Source organism: Epinephelus fuscoguttatus, linkage group LG1, assembly GCF_011397635.1.
Source record: "Epinephelus fuscoguttatus linkage group LG1, E.fuscoguttatus.final_Chr_v1".
NCBI lineage: Eukaryota > Metazoa > Chordata > Actinopteri > Perciformes > Serranidae > Epinephelus > Epinephelus fuscoguttatus.
In genome coordinates, this window is record NC_064752.1 from 14,899,453 (window position 1) to 14,919,978 (window position 20,526).

A 20,526-nucleotide genomic window follows, 5' to 3' on the forward strand; every position below is an offset into this window, starting at 1 on the left:
GTAGATCTCTGTAAACTTTATTTTAAACATTTTTTGGGACAATACAAATATCTCAACATCACGCACACACGTACATTTTTAAAAAGATGGATACACTAACCAACAAAAGTTGTCTTTACGAAATGTAAACACACGTCACTGCTTTTGTACCAAACCTTTTAAAATCCAACAGAAAACCTGGTTCATTTTACAACATCAAAATTATTTTTTTAACATAGCTTTATGTATCAAAACAGCAATGTCAGTGCAAAATAAAAATCTTAACCCTTTGTGTTACAATCTAACAAATCAAGCTCATGGTAGCAGACACAATATTTACATTAAAGGGACAGTTCACCCCAAAATCAAAAACTACTTATTTTTCCTCTTACCTGTAGCGCTATTTATCAAGCTACATTGTTTTGGTGTGAGTTGCAGAGTATTGTAAATATCGGACATTGAGACGTCAGCCTTCTCTCGAATAAAACGGAACTGGCTTTCACTTGTGCTTCATCTTTCATTGCCTCCGTTTTAAGTCTCGTCTTTTCTACTCTTTTGTTGTATTAATTTTGTCTTTTAAATGTTATTTATTTTAAATATTTTATCATTTATTGTTGTAATGTCTAGCTATTCAGTTGTTACTTCTTCTGTACTGTTTTACTCCTGCTCTGTGAAGCACTTTGAGCTGTATGACTGTATAAAATGTGCTATGTAAATAAAGTTTGATTTGATTTGATTCAGATGGCACTCGGCTTGTGGTGCTCAAAATGTCAAAACAAATGTCTCTTTCCAGAAATCATGACCCAGTTTATCAAGATATTTCACAGACCTTATTGTGAGCAGCTTCATGTAGGAACTATTCTCTATACCAAACTACACCCACCAGCTGTATCACTCTGCAGAAGGAAGCGTGCATCTACTCATCGATAAGACACTCATGATCATGACAGCGTGACTTGTAAATATTGACGGCGTCCTCCTCTGCTGAGGTGTAACATTGGCTAGCTCAGCAGCGCTAGGTGAGCTAGCAGTAGATGCACGCTTCTTTTTGTAATGTGATACAGTTAGTGGGTGTAGTTTGGTAGGAAGAAAAAAGTTACTACATTAAACTGCTCACAAATAAAGGTCAGCATCTGGGGCTGAAAAATGAAGCCAGCACTTGAGTGTCAAAACAATGCAGTTCCTCTAATGGCCACTAGAGGCTGGCTCCACAAGCCACTCAATTCCCATACACCCCCATGTTGAAAACCTACCCATGCCCAACTCTACAGCAGAAATAAACATGTTTACGCCCTGGTAAAAAAACAGTTTCGGTCTCTATAGCTAATTTCAACATTCATGACAACTGTACGGAGGGTGAAATTTGTTATAACTCACCTATTTACATTTTATTAAGGCTTAAAGTTAAGCCTTAATAAAGGACGGGCTTCTTCTTCTTCTAGCCGTTGCCATCTTGTTTTTTTGGAGACAGAAGACAGACGGACTATATCTGACTTCTGAGTCACACCCACCCCTAACTCGAGTCAGATATAGTCCATCTGTCTTCTGTCTCCAAAAAAACAAGATGGCAACGGCTGAAATGCCGAACTCTAGGCTTCAAAACAGCAGTCCACAAACCTATCGGTGACACTGGGGTAGCTACATCCGTTTTTTCTTACAGTCTATGGACACCTATGTCAAATGTTATAACTCTTTTAAAAGGTGTTAGTGGTGGTTGTCAGCGTCAGAGATTACAGCCTGACCAATACTGGATATCAGGGGCTATTAGGAAGTAAAAATTTATGATATTGATATACTGATGGATATTACTTATACATTATATATACAAAAACACAGGCTTTAAGCTACATATATTTAAGGGCAGGGCTGTCTGCAAGATGTCGTTATAGTCTTTGAGTCAGATCCACCCCTCGTCCATCCACAGCTCCACCCTCTTGTTCAAATATGGTCACTTCTGGCTTCCAAAATGGCACTGGCCAAAATCCCAAAGCTAAGGCTTCAAAATGGGAGTCCACAAAAAAATGGGTGACATCACTGTTGCTACATCCATTACTTTATACAGTCTATGCTCACAACAAGGTCTGTGGATCATCTTCAGTAACCAGGTCATGATTTCTTGAAAGAGACATTGCTGTTGAGTTTTTCACATGTATTTTTTTGGCGCTTTGAGCACCACAAGCTGAGTGACATCTAGTTCTGTTATATTTAAGAGAAGGCCGACATCTCTACGGCCGATAAACTCTGCAACTCACACCAAAACAATCTAGCTTGCTAAATAACATGACAGCTAAGAGGAAACATTTTTGATGTGGGGGTGAACTGTCCCTTTAAAAGACATTTAAAAGCAGTTAAAACTAGAGAAGTAAACAATGACAGCTGCTTGCTAACGTGTTACATCTTAACCTTCACCTTTTTGTTCCTACAAAGAAAACCTTACAGCACACACAGGGCCACTGTAAGTTGATGGAAACATTATATGGATACACGTATTAAAACAATCTGTAAGTCTTTGTGAAATGAGAAAGGATGCTGCTCAGCCTCAGTGGACGTGGAGAGGACGTGCAGGTGAGTTGCTAAATAATTCACAGAGATTCATCTAAGCTGTGTCCTTAATCGACAACTTGAGCCGACTTGTGTGCCGCTGTGGTGACGTCATTCACAAACGAGGCCTTGTTCATCCCTTTCTGCAGGACAGACAGTGAAATATAAATCAGCGCAGCACCTCAGTAACCACACTGACAGTAGGTGACACATTGATTTCTTCATGGTACGCCTTGAGTTGCTGTCAAAACTTGAGTTACAATATGCCGTGCTAATGTGCTGTCGTACATGTGCAAACAAAGTCCTGCCAGTGTTCCCTCGAACCTGAGCTGCTAGATTCCTCAGCCGTATCACTTTAATGCCTCACTCACATTCACTGGGCATTTCCTGAGAGAACACTGCCTAATGCTTCAACCTTTCTCCCTCTGTTTCTCACAAATACCTGAGAGAGGTGTGGACACTTGTGGTGCAGGTAGAAAACAGAGAGGACACACCCAAACCCTGACAGATATTGGCACTCAGGATTAAGCTCCAACTCACCTTTTTCAGGAAGGTTTGAATCTCTTTGTCTGACCACAGATTGTAGAGGAGCTGCGCCGCAGCTTTGCTGGATTTGGGGAAATATCTTAATAGAGCAGAAACAATTGTTGAAGATCAGTTTGGACTCGTGGAAATTTAACATGCATGCAAAATATAATCCCTGATGAGTCATAGGTAATCTCCATATCTTGAACAATCTAAACACAAATGCAGGCACACTCTGTCTCTGCTCACATGAAGCCTTACCCGTTCTGGCTAAGCTCTTTCAGGGACTTTATCAGATCATATTTTACGAGGAATTTGCCCATCGCTTGTTCCTTCATGAGCAGGCAGTTGGAGGTCTGACAGGCCATGGCCAGTGTGTCATCAGACTCATTCCCTCCCTTAGTGCCTACAGTGAGGATGTCCAGCAGCTCTGGGAGGGCTTTACGAGCTACAGTAACAAGGCAAACAAAAACCCACTGACTGTTTAACACCAGCAAACACTCATAAAACCGCAGACGACTACTTAAGATAATAAATTTCAAGGACATGACTCAAATCTGACGAAGCAAAAAGTTTTTGTAGATTCTAAATACACTGTAAGATGGATTTTCTTATGTCATATATCTTAATAATTTAGCTGATTAATCATATTTATGTTTAAAACAAGCAAGTGACATGTTTGTAAATGAAGAGAAAAAACTGTTTAAAAAAGCAACATACTAGTTTTGTCTTGCACGTGTGTCTTACCGATGGCATTATGCAGGTTCGGGTTTCTCGTCAGGTTTCCTACCAACGCCACTACGTTCCTTTGCACGTTCACTTTGTCTGATTTTATAAGTGGAGTGATCACTTGCAGGCCATTCAGCTTCTGCACAATATTCTGACTCATTACACCAGAGACCTGTGGAGACGGAAAACCATAAAAGCTCAGAAAACACATGGTAGTGTGTATGAATATATCAAAACATGCATAAATAAAGTCTTACTTGAAGGAAAAAATGATCATCTAAAGGGCTAGAGTGTACGATTTGATTACATCTAGCGCTGAGGTTGCAGAAATGAATCTTTTCCTGTGGGCAAAGTGTGCAGACGAACTACGGTGACCAATGTGAATTAGAGCCTAGATTCTCTGCCCAAGCCCGAACCTGACCCGGCCGTAATTCCCCGCCACTATCCTCAGGCTCGGACGGGTCGGGCTCCTCATAATAGACCTAGGCTATGGTGACAATGTGTGTGTCGGCTTTGTTGAGTGTACCAAGTGCAGCGCGATGCTGGTATATGACAGCAAAAAGACGGGGACCTTGACACTTACGAGGAACATGACGAAGGCTTGCCGTGGAAAGAAAGACGAGAGTCAGCCTTCAATGTCCACGTTTGTATCCTTAAAAAAATGTTGGGTTTAAACCGGGCTGGGGCTCATAATTACAGTCAAAGGGACGGGCGGGGCTCGGACAGAACATGCACAGGCTCGGGCTGGATTTTTTTGGGCCCGATCTAAGCTCTAATGTGAATGGCCCTATCTAGAGCCAGGGTATGATTTGTCTGTTCTGGGCTACTATAGAGACAACATGGCGGACTCTTTGGAAGAGGACCTGCTCCATATGTGAAAACATAGCTGAATATTTGAAAACAATTTTCTATTGAGAGGGCGGCAAGGTGGTGGTTAGCACTCTCGCCTCACAGCAAGAGGGTTGCCGGTTCGATCCCGGGCGTGGGAACCATTCTGTGCAGAGTTTGCATGTTCTCCCTGTGTCAGCGTGGGTTCTCTCTGGGCACTCCGGCTTCCTCCCACAGTCCAAAGACATGCAGATTGGGGATTAGGCTAATTGATAACTCTAAATTGTCCGTAGGTGTGAATGTGAGTGTGAATGGTTGTCTGTCTCTATGTGTCAGCCCTGCGATAGTCTGGCGACCTGTCCAGGGTGTACCCTGCCTCTCGCCCGATGTAGCTGGGATAGGCTCCAGCCCCCCCGCGACCCTCAAGAGGATGAAGCGGTTAGAAGATGAATGAATGAATGAATGAATTTTCTATTGAATATTTTATACCATTTGAAATCTTACACACTGGACATTTAATGGTAATGCAAACTAATCTCTAAAGGTGCTTTCACACCTGCCCCGTTTGGTTGGGTTCAATCAAACTCAAGTTTGATTGCCCCCTAAGTGCGGTTCGTTTGAGCAGGTGTGAACACAGCAATCGCACACAGGTGCGCACCAAAACAACCGCACTGAGACCTTCTTGAAGAAGTGGTCTCGGTCCAGTTAAAACCGAACTCTGGTGCGGTTCGTTTGTGGTGAGAACGTGTTCCGACCTGGATCTGAACCAACTGCAGTCACATGACACATTGTTTGGGTTAAACATGAGCATGTTACAGTCCTGGAGGATTATTAATGTGCACCTCCTCCTGTACTGCCTTAATATGCACATTCAACACATCCAATGCATCAAAACATTGTTTTCTAGTTGGAGCCGCGCCTCGTTTTCAAACTGTATGGTTTGACTAAAATGAACAATGACAGCAATATAGTCCACGATGCAGCGCTAAAATCAACCTGCGTAGTTGTCCCTCCATTGTGACATTAGAAAGTGTCACATTTATCTTGGAAGTGTATTCTTCTTCTACGTATTGTTTACTTCCTGGATTTTTCCCACATGGAAATTCTGACCAATCAGAGCAGCCTTCTCACACAAGGTATTTTATCTGGTCCACTTGTAAACTCTGCCGTGACAACACGAACCAACTCTAGGCTATTATGCAACTTTCTAACGACATCAGTCCCTGATTCGGACCAAAGCAAGACAACTCTAGGTCTGAAAGCACTCTAAGAGCCACAGCTGCACAGATATAAATCAGATTAAGTATTATTTTTGTTCCTGGTCAGTGTGTAACAGCGCAACATATTTTTTTCTTACAATGCTGTCATGTGCTGTGAGGTTCTGCAGGGCTCCACAACACGCTTCCTGTGTTTCTTCTCGCTGGCTAGTGGCGAGCAAAGACAGGTAATTCTGCAGAGTTTTGGAGTGGATCAGCTGACCGGCCCCAGTAGGTTGTGGATCCTCAACGACTGGAAAGTCAAAGTGTTGCTGGACAAGAAAGGGAAAAGATTATTCTCAATGTGTAGCTGTTACAGGATTTACTTTTAATGAAATGCAGGGAAACATGAGATAAATCTGAATGATTTGGTGTCGCATGATCACGCTGAAGCCAGGCGTGTTTCAAGTAAAAGGTAACACCTTCAGGAATCAGAGCACAAAGTCTCACGCTGTCACTCAAAGCCTTTGAAAAGCCAGAATGTAATTACCGGTATAACCGCCATAACGCTGGTACAACTAATGAACAAGTCACACTGAAGAACAGGATTAATGAAAGACACACACACACTGACAGATAAAGTCTAGACAACAGACGAGTTCTTGTAGGTAGTGTCAACAAGTATTTCTCAGGTACTGACATAATTAAAAGTCTCCCTAGGGCCCTGTTCCATATCTATATGTACTGTACATTTGTCTCGTTGTGCACCCTCTTTGTCTCACCATGTTATCTGACGCTTTGCCCTGTGGACTGAAGCAGCCGATGGGGCCGATGTCGCCCTGGCTGGGGGTCCTGTTGACAGTCTTGGCCAAAGCTGTGATCCTGTTGAAGAGAGCCGGAGCCTCGTCCTCCAGCTGGAACGTCAGGTTGTGCAGGACGCACACACAGTTTTCTACAGACTGTGTTTCAACAGGTAGAACGACACACAACATCAGAGCACAGGTAAGGACACAGAAATAGCAACAATGGCGTCAGTGCTCAACAATGCTCACTGTGACACAGGCTACTGTCACACGATGCAATACATCTAACTGCATTGTAACATACAGATGTTGCTGTAACTTTGTCACAGCCCTGTGAACTAAGTTGTTGAGTGAAAATTAAGTGGCACTGCCCAATGTGCATTTAGATAACCAGCAAATATGTAAACTTAAAGACAGAAATAGGTTAAATTAAAGGGACAGTTCAACCCAAAATCAAGTATTGGAGCTAGTGGCCGATGTATGTCTTCTCTTGAATATAATGAAACTTAACAGGCCCAAAAAATCAGGCCCGACACTACATCAACCCTCACAGTGTCTGTCCGAGCCCAAGCACGAACCACAGCAGCAGTTTTGGGCTCGACCCTGACTAAAAACCTGAATTCCTACTGTAAAAGGTTATTACATTACATTTTGTATATCATACTATATTTGTTTAATATAATTTTTTTTTGATTGTTGTTGTTGCTCTTTGTAAAGTGTCTTTGAGTATCTTGAAAAGTGCTGTATAAATTTAATGTATTGTTATTATTATTATTATTATTGTTGTTATTAAAACATTTATTTTAGAATAAGGACTGACAGGTTTCCTTGCGCCACTTCTCCTTCCTCTCTTCCTTATTTCAATAGTTTATCACCCTTTGCATGACAGGTTTGGTGTAGCGGGCGTCTGTGGCGATGCTGCGCACACACGATGGTCTGCACCTTGCTTCTTGTTATGCACATCTCTGCTACAGCCAAGAAGTCACCTTGCAGCCACCATGAGTAGATGCACACTTCCTTCTGCGTGGCTGTATGCATGCATCTACTACTAGCTCACCTATCACCACTGAGCTAGCTAACGTTACAGCTGAGACGAGGAGGGCAATTAATATTTACATGCTGCTCTGTCATGAGCCTCTAAATGATGAGTAGATGCACACTTCCTTCTGCGCAGCGATGGTTATGATTTCTGGAAAGAGACATTGCTGTTGAATTTTTAAAATGTTTTTTTGTCACTTTGAGCACCACAAGTTGAGTGCCATCTAGTTCCATTATATGTGAGAGACAGTATTCATCCTTACAGCAGATATCTCCAACACTCGACAACTCGCACCAAAACAATCTAGCTTGATAAACAGCACTACAGGTGAGAGGAGAAATATGTATTTTTGATTTTGAGGTGAACTGTTCCTTTAAAGCATCCATGCATAGTGCTTTCTTTGGACTGGCTTAGAGGAAATTTGCCGGTTCTGGCTAAGAGAAATACTGTTAAGTATTTGGTTATCAATCCAAAGCAGTGGTCCTAGAATCACACTGTGACACAGGCATTAGAAATCTATTAACCAAAGTGTCAGAGGAAAAATATGTACTTCTGAATATGGGGTGAACTGTCCCTTTACGTTAGAATTTGTCTCAAGATTCAGATGGAGTGTTGTTGGTGCTATCCTGACAAACAAAAGGCCAACACTTTAACACTAGATTGAGAAATAGCACCTAAAGTAAGAAGAAAAATACGTATTTTTAATTTGGGGGTGATCTCTTTAAATTGATTTGAGATTGAAAATGTAAAAACAACGACATCAATATCCATTTTTTTCCACAAGAAACTGATAATCAAGCTAATGAAGCAAAATAACAACACATTGTTCCTTTAGATAATTTTGTTGTGTCATCCGAGACAGTTGTCCTGCTTGAGACGCACAGCATTTCAATAATCCACAACGCTGTACAACACTGAACATTACCGGCCTGACTATATGCGCTGCTCGCTGTACACATGACTGTGTAAGAGCCACATACTAGAGTACATAGTTTTCTGTGCCACTGAGCACATTATGACTCAGCCTTTTGTTGTAGAAGAACTGCTCTCTGCAAACTACAATAGTAGTTGGTTAACTTCAAACCGCAGCTCCGTGCTATAGTGACAAATAATTCTTTTCACATGAAGGTCTGACATGTGATTAAAGGAGAAACTGAGAGGTGCAGGACTCAGACAGTTTCTCTCACTTACCTTATCGTCTGGCTTTCCTGCATCCACGCAGTCTTTAACGTAACTGACCAAAGAGTCGACCAGACCTCGACATTTCCTCATCGCCTGTCTGTTGCTTTGCTTCGTGCTGCTTAGGTTTCTGTTGAGAATGGAATAAGATGTATTTCGATTACGATCGATTTTGAGATCTGTGAGAGGAAACATGAGCACAGCAGGTAAATATTTAACCTAAATATGGAAACATGTTGCAGCAAAGAAGCGATTTGTCTGATATTACTTTCACCTTGCCTCAAGTCATCCAATCACTGCCTTCCCAGAACGATACAGGAAGTCAGTCAATGTTTTACGTAACAGCCGCGTGTTTGCTGATGTCGTAGATAAGACAACTCTTATCGTATTAATATCACCTGTAATTGCAGTTTGATTGCCGGTAATGTTATACATTTACATCCACACTTACAGTCAATCCAGATGAGTGCAGACAGGCTTGTAAGGAGTTGGAAAGATAATGAAGTCAAGATGCGTGCAGCAAGAAAATAATTTACACCACTGGAGGCAGATTGGTTATTAGAAACAGCTGTCGGTATAATGCAAGACACACAAACTCAATACAGCTCAACAACAACTCAGACTACAGCCTCTAATTTACCGACAACTTTTCAACATGAAGGCAGGGCTGTGTAAGTGTACCTAATAAACTGGCAGCTGCGTTTAGGTCCTACGGTAATGATATTTAATCTTAATAAAACACTACACATCTCTCACACAGGTGACTTCACACACTTTAATGGTTTTGCCCAGAGGGCTGAGTCACATTTATGTTTGTACTATACATTTGGCCTGGTCACAGTCCGTTAACGTTCTCATACTATTTATGTGCCGTCTTCCATAGAACATCTCTGATGTTGCCTTGAACTCGAAGCCACTGAAAATCAAGTTCACCCCACCCCTTGTAAAAACATCACATGGCTGTCAGTGTGCGAGAGCAGCTAGTACAACTGCTACTACTATGAGTAAGCCCGTAGTTTACAGTATCGGTTATTGTTTCGGGAATAATTACGTTTAATATGCCTAATTCAGGCCTTTCAAACATGTTAATGGAGCAAACTGACTCTTAACCAGTTTTGTACTGACACTGTCTGATCTTAGATCTTTTCTCTGCACATCCCATTGAACAGGTATAACTAATGGTTATCAGCATTACAGATATAGGTTAGACGGCTCCTGCTGCACTGATAAGTATGTTTGGAATGACACTATAAGCTGTTAGATAGCCATGGTTCTTGTTAGGCGGTAACATCTATATAAGCTGACATCAGGCGACAGAGGGGATGGTGGATGGTGTGACATCTAGGTGAGACAGTTGCCGGACTGCAAGACCAAAAAACAGCAACACTGCTTGGATTTTTGTGCCTAAACATAACTACATGTTAACACAGAGTTGCTGAAATGTAAAGCAAAGTGTCGTTTTGCCAATGGCAATTAAAAAGCTGATAATAGCATTATGAACATACAAGTCAATGTAGCAGGAGTCTTCTAACCCAGTGGTTCTCAAGTGGTGTGCGGTGATGCCAATCCAGGTGTGTCGTGGGATTGTGTGATAACCACACATTATTATTGCAATATTCAACTGGGCCTATACAAAAAGTTATGAATTAATTTTTAACAGACTGTATCAGACTGTTGTGTGCACCCATTTCCTAATAAAGAGGCAAACTCTACCTAACAAATGTAATTTAATTTAATCTTATTTGTGTGAGACATCACATTATCTTACATTATTTCCGGTTTAAATGGATATGTTACTGGTGCTTTGATGAAATTTTAAAACGTTCAAATGAAAATGAATTCTTAAATCATCTTATTAAATATTTCATGAGCAAAAGTTGGTTGTCAATTGTTAATTGATATTAGTAAATAAAAACAAATGTTTATGTCATGATAACAGTGATGACACGTGTAATTTAGGCTATTGTGCACACATATAATAATAGGTGGGCCTTGGGATTTTGGCCTGCCCTTTGGTGTGCTTTGGGCACAAAAAGTTTGAAAACCACTGTTCTAACTTATATCTACCGTCATGGAGTCATACCGGTATATCAATCAGCCACAGATATACTGGTATCGGCGTATATGTTATCAAATATGCACCGGTATGAACACTTCTTATTTTGTTTGGGGCAATTTACAATTATTAAACTAACAATAAAAGTTGCTGTTTCAGTGCACTAATGCCATTTTAGTAAGTAAGAGAGGTTGATTGTTAAAAAACAATTGTGTTTTTGTACATATATTAAAATGTAATATCGGCCAATAATCGGTTCCTTAACCGCTTGTCCTGTTGGGGATCGTGGGTGGGTGGTACACCCTGGACAGGTCCCCAGACTATCACAGGGCTGACACATAGAGACAGACAAGCATTCACACTCACATTCACACCTACGGACAATTTAGAGTCACCAATTAACCTGCATGTCTTTGGACTGTGGGAGGAAGCTGGAGTATCTGGAGAAAACCCACACTGACACGGGGAGAATATGCAAACTCCACACAGAAGGGCTCCCCCACCCTGGGTTTGAACCAGGAATCCTCTTGCAGTGAGGCAACAATGCTAACCACTGCACCACTGTGCCGCCCCTTATCATAATTTTTTACTTCCTGATATCAGTATCACCCCCAAAAATCCAGTATCTGTTTGGCTGTTATCTATAATGCTGACAATCACTACTAACGCATATTAATAGAGTGATAACATTTGTAATGGGTGTCCATAGACTGTAAAAATAATGGACGTACAGTACCAATCAAAAGTTTGGACACACTTTCCCATTTACTTGACTGGCTGTAGTTTTCTTCTGAACTATTATTATCAAAAGGCAGCAATACTTGTGCAGCTCCTGAGACCAAGACAAATTTCCCTACGAGGACAATTAAGTGTATCGTATTGTATCAGCAGACAGCCTGTCACTCAAAGCAGCCCGCCCCTAATCATGTTTAACTTTAAGCCTTAATAAAATGTGAACAGGTGAGTTATATAAAAAATTACCACATGTGCAGGCATCTTGTGGAAATGAACTGTAGAGACCAAAGCCGTTCGCGTTTCTTACCAAGCTGTAAATGTGTTTATTTCTGCTGTGAAGTTGAGCATTTTAACATGAGGGTCTGTGGGGACTGACTCTTGGAGCCAGCTTCAAGTGGCCATTCAAAGAACTGCAGTATTTGGCACTTCTTTGTTGGCCTCATTATTCAGCCCCACAGGCTGCTGTTTATGTCTGATTCTACAAAATAAATCTCTACAGGAAGACACAACTCCCTGGTGCATGTTTGATATTTGCAGGTGTTATAATGTATAGATATATCATGATGTTTTACTGTTGGTGCAGAGTTTGGCTACACAAAGGCAATAAGATCTTCGGCCTTATGAGAGCTAAAGCAAAGACATTAGTGTGATATCGGGTGCTCAGCTGCATCTTACCGTAGCAATCCCGTGGCGTTGAAGAAGACCTCAGGGTCTTGGCTGATCTTGCTGGTCCGGTCAGGACCTGCTGTGTAAGGCAGGATCACACGCTCCATTAAGACAGGCAGAGCACTCTTCAGCAGGTCTGGTTTCAGACTGTCTGCAGAGGACAAATTCCACAGAAGCCCTGGAGAGAAAAAGAAAAGCTCAACTGTTTAAGCAGCACATCAATCAAACATTCATTTACTGCCTGTGGCAAAAACATCAAAAAATCATGTTGGTTTTATAGGTTGAAGGTGTGTACTCTACTACACTATTCAATCAGATGTTGTTATTGCAGGAAAACCTGAAACACACCTGATAACAGAAATTAAACTTGATCTGTTTTAGATGTTTGTGATGTTCAACATTTAGCTTTGTCTTTAGAACAGTGACGAGGTTATTCACGCTTTGACATTCTGCAGAGTGACAGCACTCAAGAGCAGCTTGGTGATTGTTAAACTGAACACAAGTGGCTCTCTGTCTGACTTATTTGCATGGATAGGTGTGTGTATGTACACGTATGTACAGCGTTGCATATTTCAGAGCCAACTTGTACCTGTCAGCTGTTTCTGTATCTCCGCAGAGTCTGTATCTCTGAGCAGAGCCACAGCGTCCGTGACACCGCCACAGCGATGTATCTCCTCCTTGTTACTGTTGCTTTTAAAGGACAGGTTACGCAGGGCAGCTGAAGCTGTCTGGCTGACTTGCTGACTGGGGCTGCGCAGCAGACCCACCAATGGTTGGATCCCATTTAACTTCAACACCTACAAGATAAAAAGGGATTCAGGAGTTAGCAAAGTATCAATTTACCACAATCAAAATGATAGAGATTTATTCCAAATGACGCTTACGTTTTCTATGGAAGGTTACAGTGAATTAAATGATACTTCACTTTGAGAAATGGCAGGTAAAAACCATGTCAGTACAAGCTGGAGTGGAGCAGCTGCCAAGGGACCCAAGTACCCCATGGACCCCACCAAATAAACTTAGGTTTACGGTGTGTTAAAGATATAATTCTTAAGATTTTCATACAATTAAACCATGTTTTTGATCATATTTAGGGTCGGAAATAGCCCTTTTTTAACCTGGAACCCTATTTTAAATGGGTCCAGGGGTAAGAGAGGACTGCAGCCAGCAGGTGTGAAACAGGCTGCAATGTGAACATTTGGGGTATCTGTGTCTGACAACATTATGGAAATGATTTCTACAGAGGTCAACCATTTTATTTAAGAGTAAGAATCTTTTTCTTTTAACAAGAAATCGCTATCACCAAACCCACCAGACTCCATTTAAATAAACAATTTTAGCGTGTACAGAGTCAGCATATTTTCACATCTAACTGCGTGAATTAAAGGTCCATTTCACCCAAATCAGAGTTGGTGATTGTTGGAAAAGTGGAAAGACAAACCAAGATGGCTTTTTTGAGTTTTATGCTGTTTCTGTCAACTTTGACTTAAGTGTGTTTTACGATGATAAAATTACGATTTATTTTAATGGAGTCTGGTGGGTTTGGTGGTGATGATGATTTCAAGGCTGTTGTGGTTAAACAAAACATCTTAAAAGCATCTTAATCATTAACAAAAACGTCTATCTCTGTTGGGATCCTTTCCATAATGTTGTCAGACACTTACACCATTTTCCCAACAAAATTAGCATGCATGTGTACACGTTTTTTAAACAAGAAAAAAAAAACAATACGAACAAGCGATAGACTGCTTTCCTAATGCCAGTAGATCAGAGCTGTGTACACAACTCTGCAGCTGATGAGTGTACCTTTCTGTTTTTACTTTTTTTCTGGTTTGTCATGTTTGATGTCACAGAGAGGTCAGAAAACAGGTTAGCAAACAGTAGCAAGCAACATGAAGGCCGGTGACAATGTTATGGTGGATACTTCTTTTATCTCTTACTTATTCAGTCTTTCTCTCAAACTCAGTGGCGACTAATTTGGAATGATGTTCGAATGCTGCTTGGACAGAGATGGATGGAATATTGTGGCAGCCTGTCACTGCATGAAATTTGTGAGTCCACCCAGGTGTCGCATTTCCATCTCTGCCGTTTGGAGCTAGAGCCATAAAATACCCGAGGTCACTGCAGAGTCAATTGCTCCAGGAGTGAATTCTGACTGTAGACTTTCCCATTAAATACAAAAGCCAGATGTTAGTGAGGGTTAGTGGATTTTTGGCCAGTGGGAAATGGGCTTTATAAAAACAATCTGAGCCTGTCAGTGGCGAAAACAAGCACTTTGAAGCCCGGTTCAGACCAATGATTGGCAACAAGACAAAACCATTTTAGAACACTGCAGAGAAAAGTTGCAGCGGTGTGAACTGGCCGGTCTGAGCTCGACTCAGGCCGGCTGATGGTGTCACCTGCAACTCAGCTGGTCAAATCGCCTGCGGATGGTTTTAGATTGAAAGCGCGTCATCTGTTTCTACAGCCAATCAGCTTGTAGTGAAGCCCATGGGTTAAGCCAAATAACAACAGATGGTGTGTTCGCTTGCTGCCTCAGGTGCTCTGTTTCTGCCCAGCCCTCTGTTTCAGTCCTTTTGTCTGTGTTTCATCACTACTACAAATGCAGCTGTAGCCAGTATCTCACTATTACTATCCTCATTCATATTTGAAGAAGCTACAAATTATATTCAGCCACAAAATAAACCTGAAAAGCTGAAAATCAGAACATTAGTACAGAGAGTTGTTGCATAGAGATGATACGCCTTCTCGTCAAGGTGCATTGGTGTGAACCGACAGGTTTTTAGAATGTTGCAGAACGGCGCATTGCAAGTCGTTGCATGTTTTATCTCATTGTGAATCTTTGGTCTGAACTGGGCTGTAGTGGACGTACACTGGCGGTACATAATTGCACATAATTACACTGCAGCCTGTGTGGCAACTGCCAGTTGTACCTCGTTGTTCAATACTGGAAGAATATCAAAAACTCTTGTCTCCATGAGTCACGCAGACACAAAAAAAAGTGGGAAAACAGGGTCCAGGTTGAAAAATACCAAAGTTACCAAAGTATATTTTCATCCTGTTCATACAGTAGTTTTCGCCGTTAGTGGCTCGGTCCACCATCTTGTGCAGGATTCAAATTACCAAATGAAGCATGAGGGACTCACAGGAAATCTCACATTTTTTCTCCCTGGTAACGGCCTCACTGTTCACTATCAGTTTACTTACTATGAGTTTCAACCAGTTTTGACTGACATGGGGTGCCATTTCCAAAGATGTTCACACGCTTAGACGTAAATAATAAGCCGTCTGTCAGCATGATGTAAAGATAACAAGCCAACCACCTCCTCTTTGGCCTTGTCGTCAATGAAAGTGTTGTGCTGTATGTAGGACGCGCCGCAGTGCTGGTATGTCTCATCATCGTTGGAGAGATAATCCACAGCCTCCTTCATGGTGATGTCAGCAAATCCACTGTTGTCATTTGACCTGAGAGGGAAAAAATACAGTCTGAATGCTAATCAAACACACTGAGAGCACATTTGATTCATATCATCTGAAATTCATAAAATGAGGCATGTTAGTCGCACTCACCCAAAATCTCCTTTGCTCTTCGGAGCGCTCTCAGTAACAGCAGGAGACTTCGACAGTGTTTTGGTCACCTCAGCTTGGCTGCACACAAACTGGCTTTTTGTTCTGGCCTGACCTGTGCCATTCACAGTGTGGTTACGCTGAAGCTGAGGCAGGGGCTGGTGTGCAGTGCTTGTTATCAACTGACTTTTGGTCCTCTCCACTCTGTAGGTGTTCCTGTTGGCGAGGAATCCCTGCGGAGGAGCAGAGCGTTTTGGCATGGAGCGCTGCCAGGCCATATCCGGCTCGCTGCGGCTGGTATTGTTTGGACCGACTGCCTTGGAGCCCAGGGGGGCGTAACCCCTCTCATACTGATAGGTAGAAGCTCCCTTGTTCCTCTTCACAGTGGATCCCACGTAGTTGTTGACTAGATGCCGGTTGTTTTTCTCAAAGTGGAGCTGCAGAGCCAAAGAATACATGTGTTTGCAATGAAAGATAATTGTGTCTTATGAAGACTTATTTCACCAGCCAGTACGCAAGAAGACAGAGTGACAGACATGAAGCTGGCAGTGCCTGATCACATTGTGTAAGAAGTGCTTGCAGCCCTGTGGGTTGGTTATATGAACGGCTGACAGCTCGTATGGGAGAGGCTGGTAAACATATTTTTGTGTGAGGAGACAGAAAGTCTCTCGATCTGGAAACAAGTTTTTGAGGAATGAATGAGAGAAAAGTCAACTGAGGACACAAAATCGTTGAGCCTGTTTCTTATTATTGGTATCAGGCCCCACAATACAATATATACTAAACTCCAAAACAAAATTCAGGCTATCATCTGCATCTCTTGTGAAACAATGATGCATCACATTGTGGTGAAATAAAACACTTTGCCTCTGATTTACTGGGAGTTACAAGTCAGTCCTCAGTGCTTCTCTCAGACTGGGGCAGGAATTTAAAAATACTGACATCTGGAGTTACAACTCTCCCTGTGCAACACACCCCTCTGAGAAATGTTTGACTTACCATGAAAAAAACTGATTATTTAATTTTTTTGTTCATATTTTATTCATTCATTTAAAAACTGCACCAACAAGACAACTGATTGTTTATTCAAAAAATATATAAAGAATCTGTATGTATTTTAATCAACAAAAATGCCAAATATTAGCTGGTCCCAGACTTTAAAATGTGAGGACCTGCAACTTTTCTGTATCATATATGATAGTTTGATATGATAAATTAAATACATTTCACTTCTAGAGAGTGAGTCAGACAAAACAAGCTCTTTCAAGATGCCAACTTGGCCACTAGAGCATTATAATGGTCCTTTTTCATATTTTTTTTTTTTTTTTTTTTACATGTTATAGAAAACAATGAATTAATTGATTAGAAAAATGTTTGTCAGATTAATCAATATAAATTACATGCAGCCCTAATCTTAAAGATGGTTTAAAAACTTCCTAACACTGTAAAAATGCTAATAAAAATATTAAATAAAACAAAAATCAGCTTCACAAATCACCATTTGTGATTTGTGCAGAGTTGCAGAATGAAACTCCTGTGTGGTCGCTACAGGCCTGTCTCACATCACATCATTTCCTCTATGATGACACTTTCAACATCTGTGTGATAAAAACATAAATAAATTCCATGACTCACAGTTCTAGCGAAGCCGTTCCCGAAGAAGACGCCTCCATTAGATATGCTGGACTGTGACTTTGGAGTTTCAATGAACACGGAGTCGTATGAAGGAGCTATGGGGTACGTGCGTGGAGCTGCGGAGATGTGGAAGGTTATCAGCTCTTATCATGCGTTCAGTACATGAGATCATTCATTTATTATCTTTAAAGAAAAAGAAAAGTCTTTGTGTGTATGGTTTCAAAAAGGAATTTAAGTCCTAAAGCAATAAAACTGAAAGCAGTCAACACTTTAGACTGATAAATATCAGAACACAGGGGCACAACATTGCTTCACCCAGTGGTTCCCAACTGACTCACAAACGTGTCAAGTTTGTAAAAAAAAACACACTTTATTTTTAAGCTCAATAAATTTCCAGCACAGAGCTTTTATTTTGAAGTGTTGCTTCCCACTGTAGAGTGAGTGACTAACAGACAGCTACTTGACAGAGACAGCAAACTAGCTCAATGACATGGTCAAACACAAGTGTGATGCTGAATGCATAAAACTGTGAGACCTCAAACTAATGACTAAGAAATCTGGACCAGTTGGGAACAACTGCTTTAATCTACCTTAAAAGTCTCACTGCAAATCAGATTTTTGATAATCAGCATATTCTATTGCCAGTGTATAATCAGTTATCACGTGCTCCCTATATTCAGTTAAAACAATATTTGACTTAAAATGATTTCCGGACATGGAAGATGTTAAAATAAAAATAAGTTACTGCTGTTATTCTGATTTTAACAATGTTTCATTCCAGATTTCATACACAGACAAGTCTCAGCTTTCTTAGTCTCTATGTACAGACTCAGAAGTCAGACGCCGAATACAGCCGATGGGTTCCGAGAATGCAGCTTTCTTTTTACTCCTAACATTTTTATTTCTATTTTTTCATGTAAGTCACTGAATCAACATGCTTTGGAGTGAGTAAGATTTCGAGATGTGTAGGCCAGGGCCGTAGCCAGGATTTTAGAAAAAAAATAATGTTTTTTTTCCCAACATCAAAGTTTAAACTGTGTTTTTTAAGCCTTGTCCACACTGCCCCAAGATGCAGAAAACCCCCCTAACAAATTAACAGAGATACATAAACAAACAAATAGATACAACTGGAGGACATGACCTCTGTGTCCTCCTGACTGAAGCTAGGATTTTTAGAAGTAATCATGGGTCACAGCCCTTTCAACCCTCCACCAGAATAACAATATAAATGTGAGTCTTGACACATTTTGCTACTTATTTTTACTCTTCTAAGTTTGCTGTTAAACGATATTTCCTGCTGAATTTAATTTAAATGGAGCAGGACTTTATAGGAAATTAACCAGAAAATCAAGAGCTGCAACAAAAACTTTGTCTCCAGTACCAGATTACATCATTCTTAAATTAAATAAATAAAACTTTCTGGTAAATTATAGAAAAATTTATATAAAGTATTACACGTAATTTCCAAACATAAAGATTTAAAATGGTGTTTCAAAGCCCTCTCTTTACTGCCAGGAGTTCTGAGGGAGAAATACTGAATCCTGGTGGATAAATACTAAAACCACTCCAAATTAAAATTGAGTTTGTAGAAAAATCAATGTATTTAATTGCAGAATAAAAACCTCTCCTCCCTGTAATGAGCTGTGTGTGTGTGTGTGTGTGTGTGTGTGTCTTACATGTTGGAGATAAAGACGTAGATCCAGTCCTGCTGCTGCTGGACTGTCTCGACTTGGTCCTCCTGATACTCTGCACTTGCTCCAGGACGCGCTGCTGGCCTGATCCGTACTGGTTCCCAGAGGGCAGAGCCAGAGACGTGTCGTCCACGTTCCCGATGGAAATGACCGTTTTGAGCGGATCCAGACTCGTCATTTTGTGAGACGGTGCGGGTGGGCCGACAGCATCCAGAGGAGGCTCGCACAGGAAGGCAGACAGCTGAGGAGTGACGGTGTTGTCAGAGGTAATAAAAGCGCACCTTGCCCTGCCCTGCGCCATTAGGCCGCACCCACACTGCAACAATAGACCTGCTACACTCTGCACTTTCTCCTAACTTGTTCTGACGAACACTACTGCATGGTATGGTGGACGTGTGCAAGTGGTTCAAGTGTTTCCCACTGGCTAAGAGCTCCTGGAAGAAACACAGAGTTACTGTTTATACAAATACAGTTCAGGGTGTTTACACTCAGTGCTGGGGAGCCTGCTTTTATAACAGCTTTGGAAGCTGCCACTTACTTCACACTGGAGGAAGCTGAATGACAGCAAAACTTTTCTAGGAAGAATTCTGGTCTAGTGAACTAAGGGTGTTTTCACACATAGTCTTTTGAAACAAAGCGAACTCAGTCCTCTTAAAGTGGACCAAAAAGTGGACCGACAGAAAAAGGACTCAGTTCTTTTTGTGTACACAGCTGGATCGTTTGAAAGAGGACTCAGTTATCTTTCTGGTCCACTTCAGCTCTGATGGGGCCTCAGTCCTCTTTCTCTTCACATTATAACCTATATATATATATATATATATATATATATATATATGTTAACATAGTTTTGGTTTTACTTTGACATTTATCTTGAGTGTGGTTATGAACTTAAAACTGGAAGAAACCCTCAGTGTTCCTGTGCTGCAGACTGTTGCTGTTTGATGTATTCTACACTCCACATCTGGAGACGTGCAGTATCCTCCGTGGACCAAACTACTCCTCATCCTGTGTCCTTGCAAGCGTTACAGACCGACGTGGTTTCGTCTGTTTTTTCAAGCATCCCAGGTCAGCAGCATGTGATCCAGAGGGCTGAATACAATGGCAAAGAGCAACGTGAACCTGGAGCACTTTGTGTTCACAAGGCACTGGTGAAGGTCTGAGTTCTCTTGGAGTGTTCACATATGTGCAAAAAACATGTTGATTCGCAGCTCTGAGTCCAAGGTGAGACATGGCAGGCAAAAACATTGATTTTTCATGCAGTGGTCAATTTTGAGATTTTGGGCTAGTTTACTCCTTGAATATGTATTCTTTCAAACTGCTATAAAGAAAACATTCAAATTATACATTTAGACGTTTA

The 20,526-nt window shown here is 41.2% G+C and overlaps 1 protein-coding gene across 1 annotated transcript; it reads right to left on the reverse strand.

The window, feature by feature from the left end:
* Position 1: 1 nt before the first annotated feature.
* LOC125897774 (plakophilin-1-like) lies at positions 2-19,941 on the reverse strand. The gene is made up of 13 exons (XM_049591175.1): positions 19,155-19,941; positions 17,479-17,594; positions 15,847-16,280; positions 15,600-15,741; positions 12,866-13,073; positions 12,286-12,454; positions 8,832-8,949; positions 6,581-6,757; positions 5,960-6,130; positions 3,793-3,946; positions 3,307-3,493; positions 3,061-3,145; positions 2-2,663 (listed from the first exon to the last, which is right to left on the reverse strand). Exons 1-13 carry the CDS (start codon positions 19,468-19,470, stop codon positions 2,589-2,591), a joined length of 2,352 nt encoding a protein of 783 aa, XP_049447132.1. The 5' UTR covers positions 19,471-19,941; the 3' UTR covers positions 2-2,588.
* Between the last annotated feature and the right edge of the window lie 585 nt (positions 19,942-20,526).

Bases quoted from the DNA above. Each gene is read 5' to 3' on its own strand.
- LOC125897774 (XM_049591175.1), bottom strand. From the start codon at position 19,470: ATGGCGCAGGGCAGGGCAAGGTGCGCTTTTATTACCTCTGACAACACC. The intron at 12,455-12,865 runs GTACAAGTTGGC...TTTTCTCTCCAG, and splicing joins GATACAGAAACAGCTGACAG to GGCTTCTGTGGAATTTGTCC. The intron at 8,950-12,285 runs GTAAGATGCAGC...CATTCTCAACAG, and splicing joins AACGCCACGGGATTGCTACG to AAACCTAAGCAGCACGAAGC.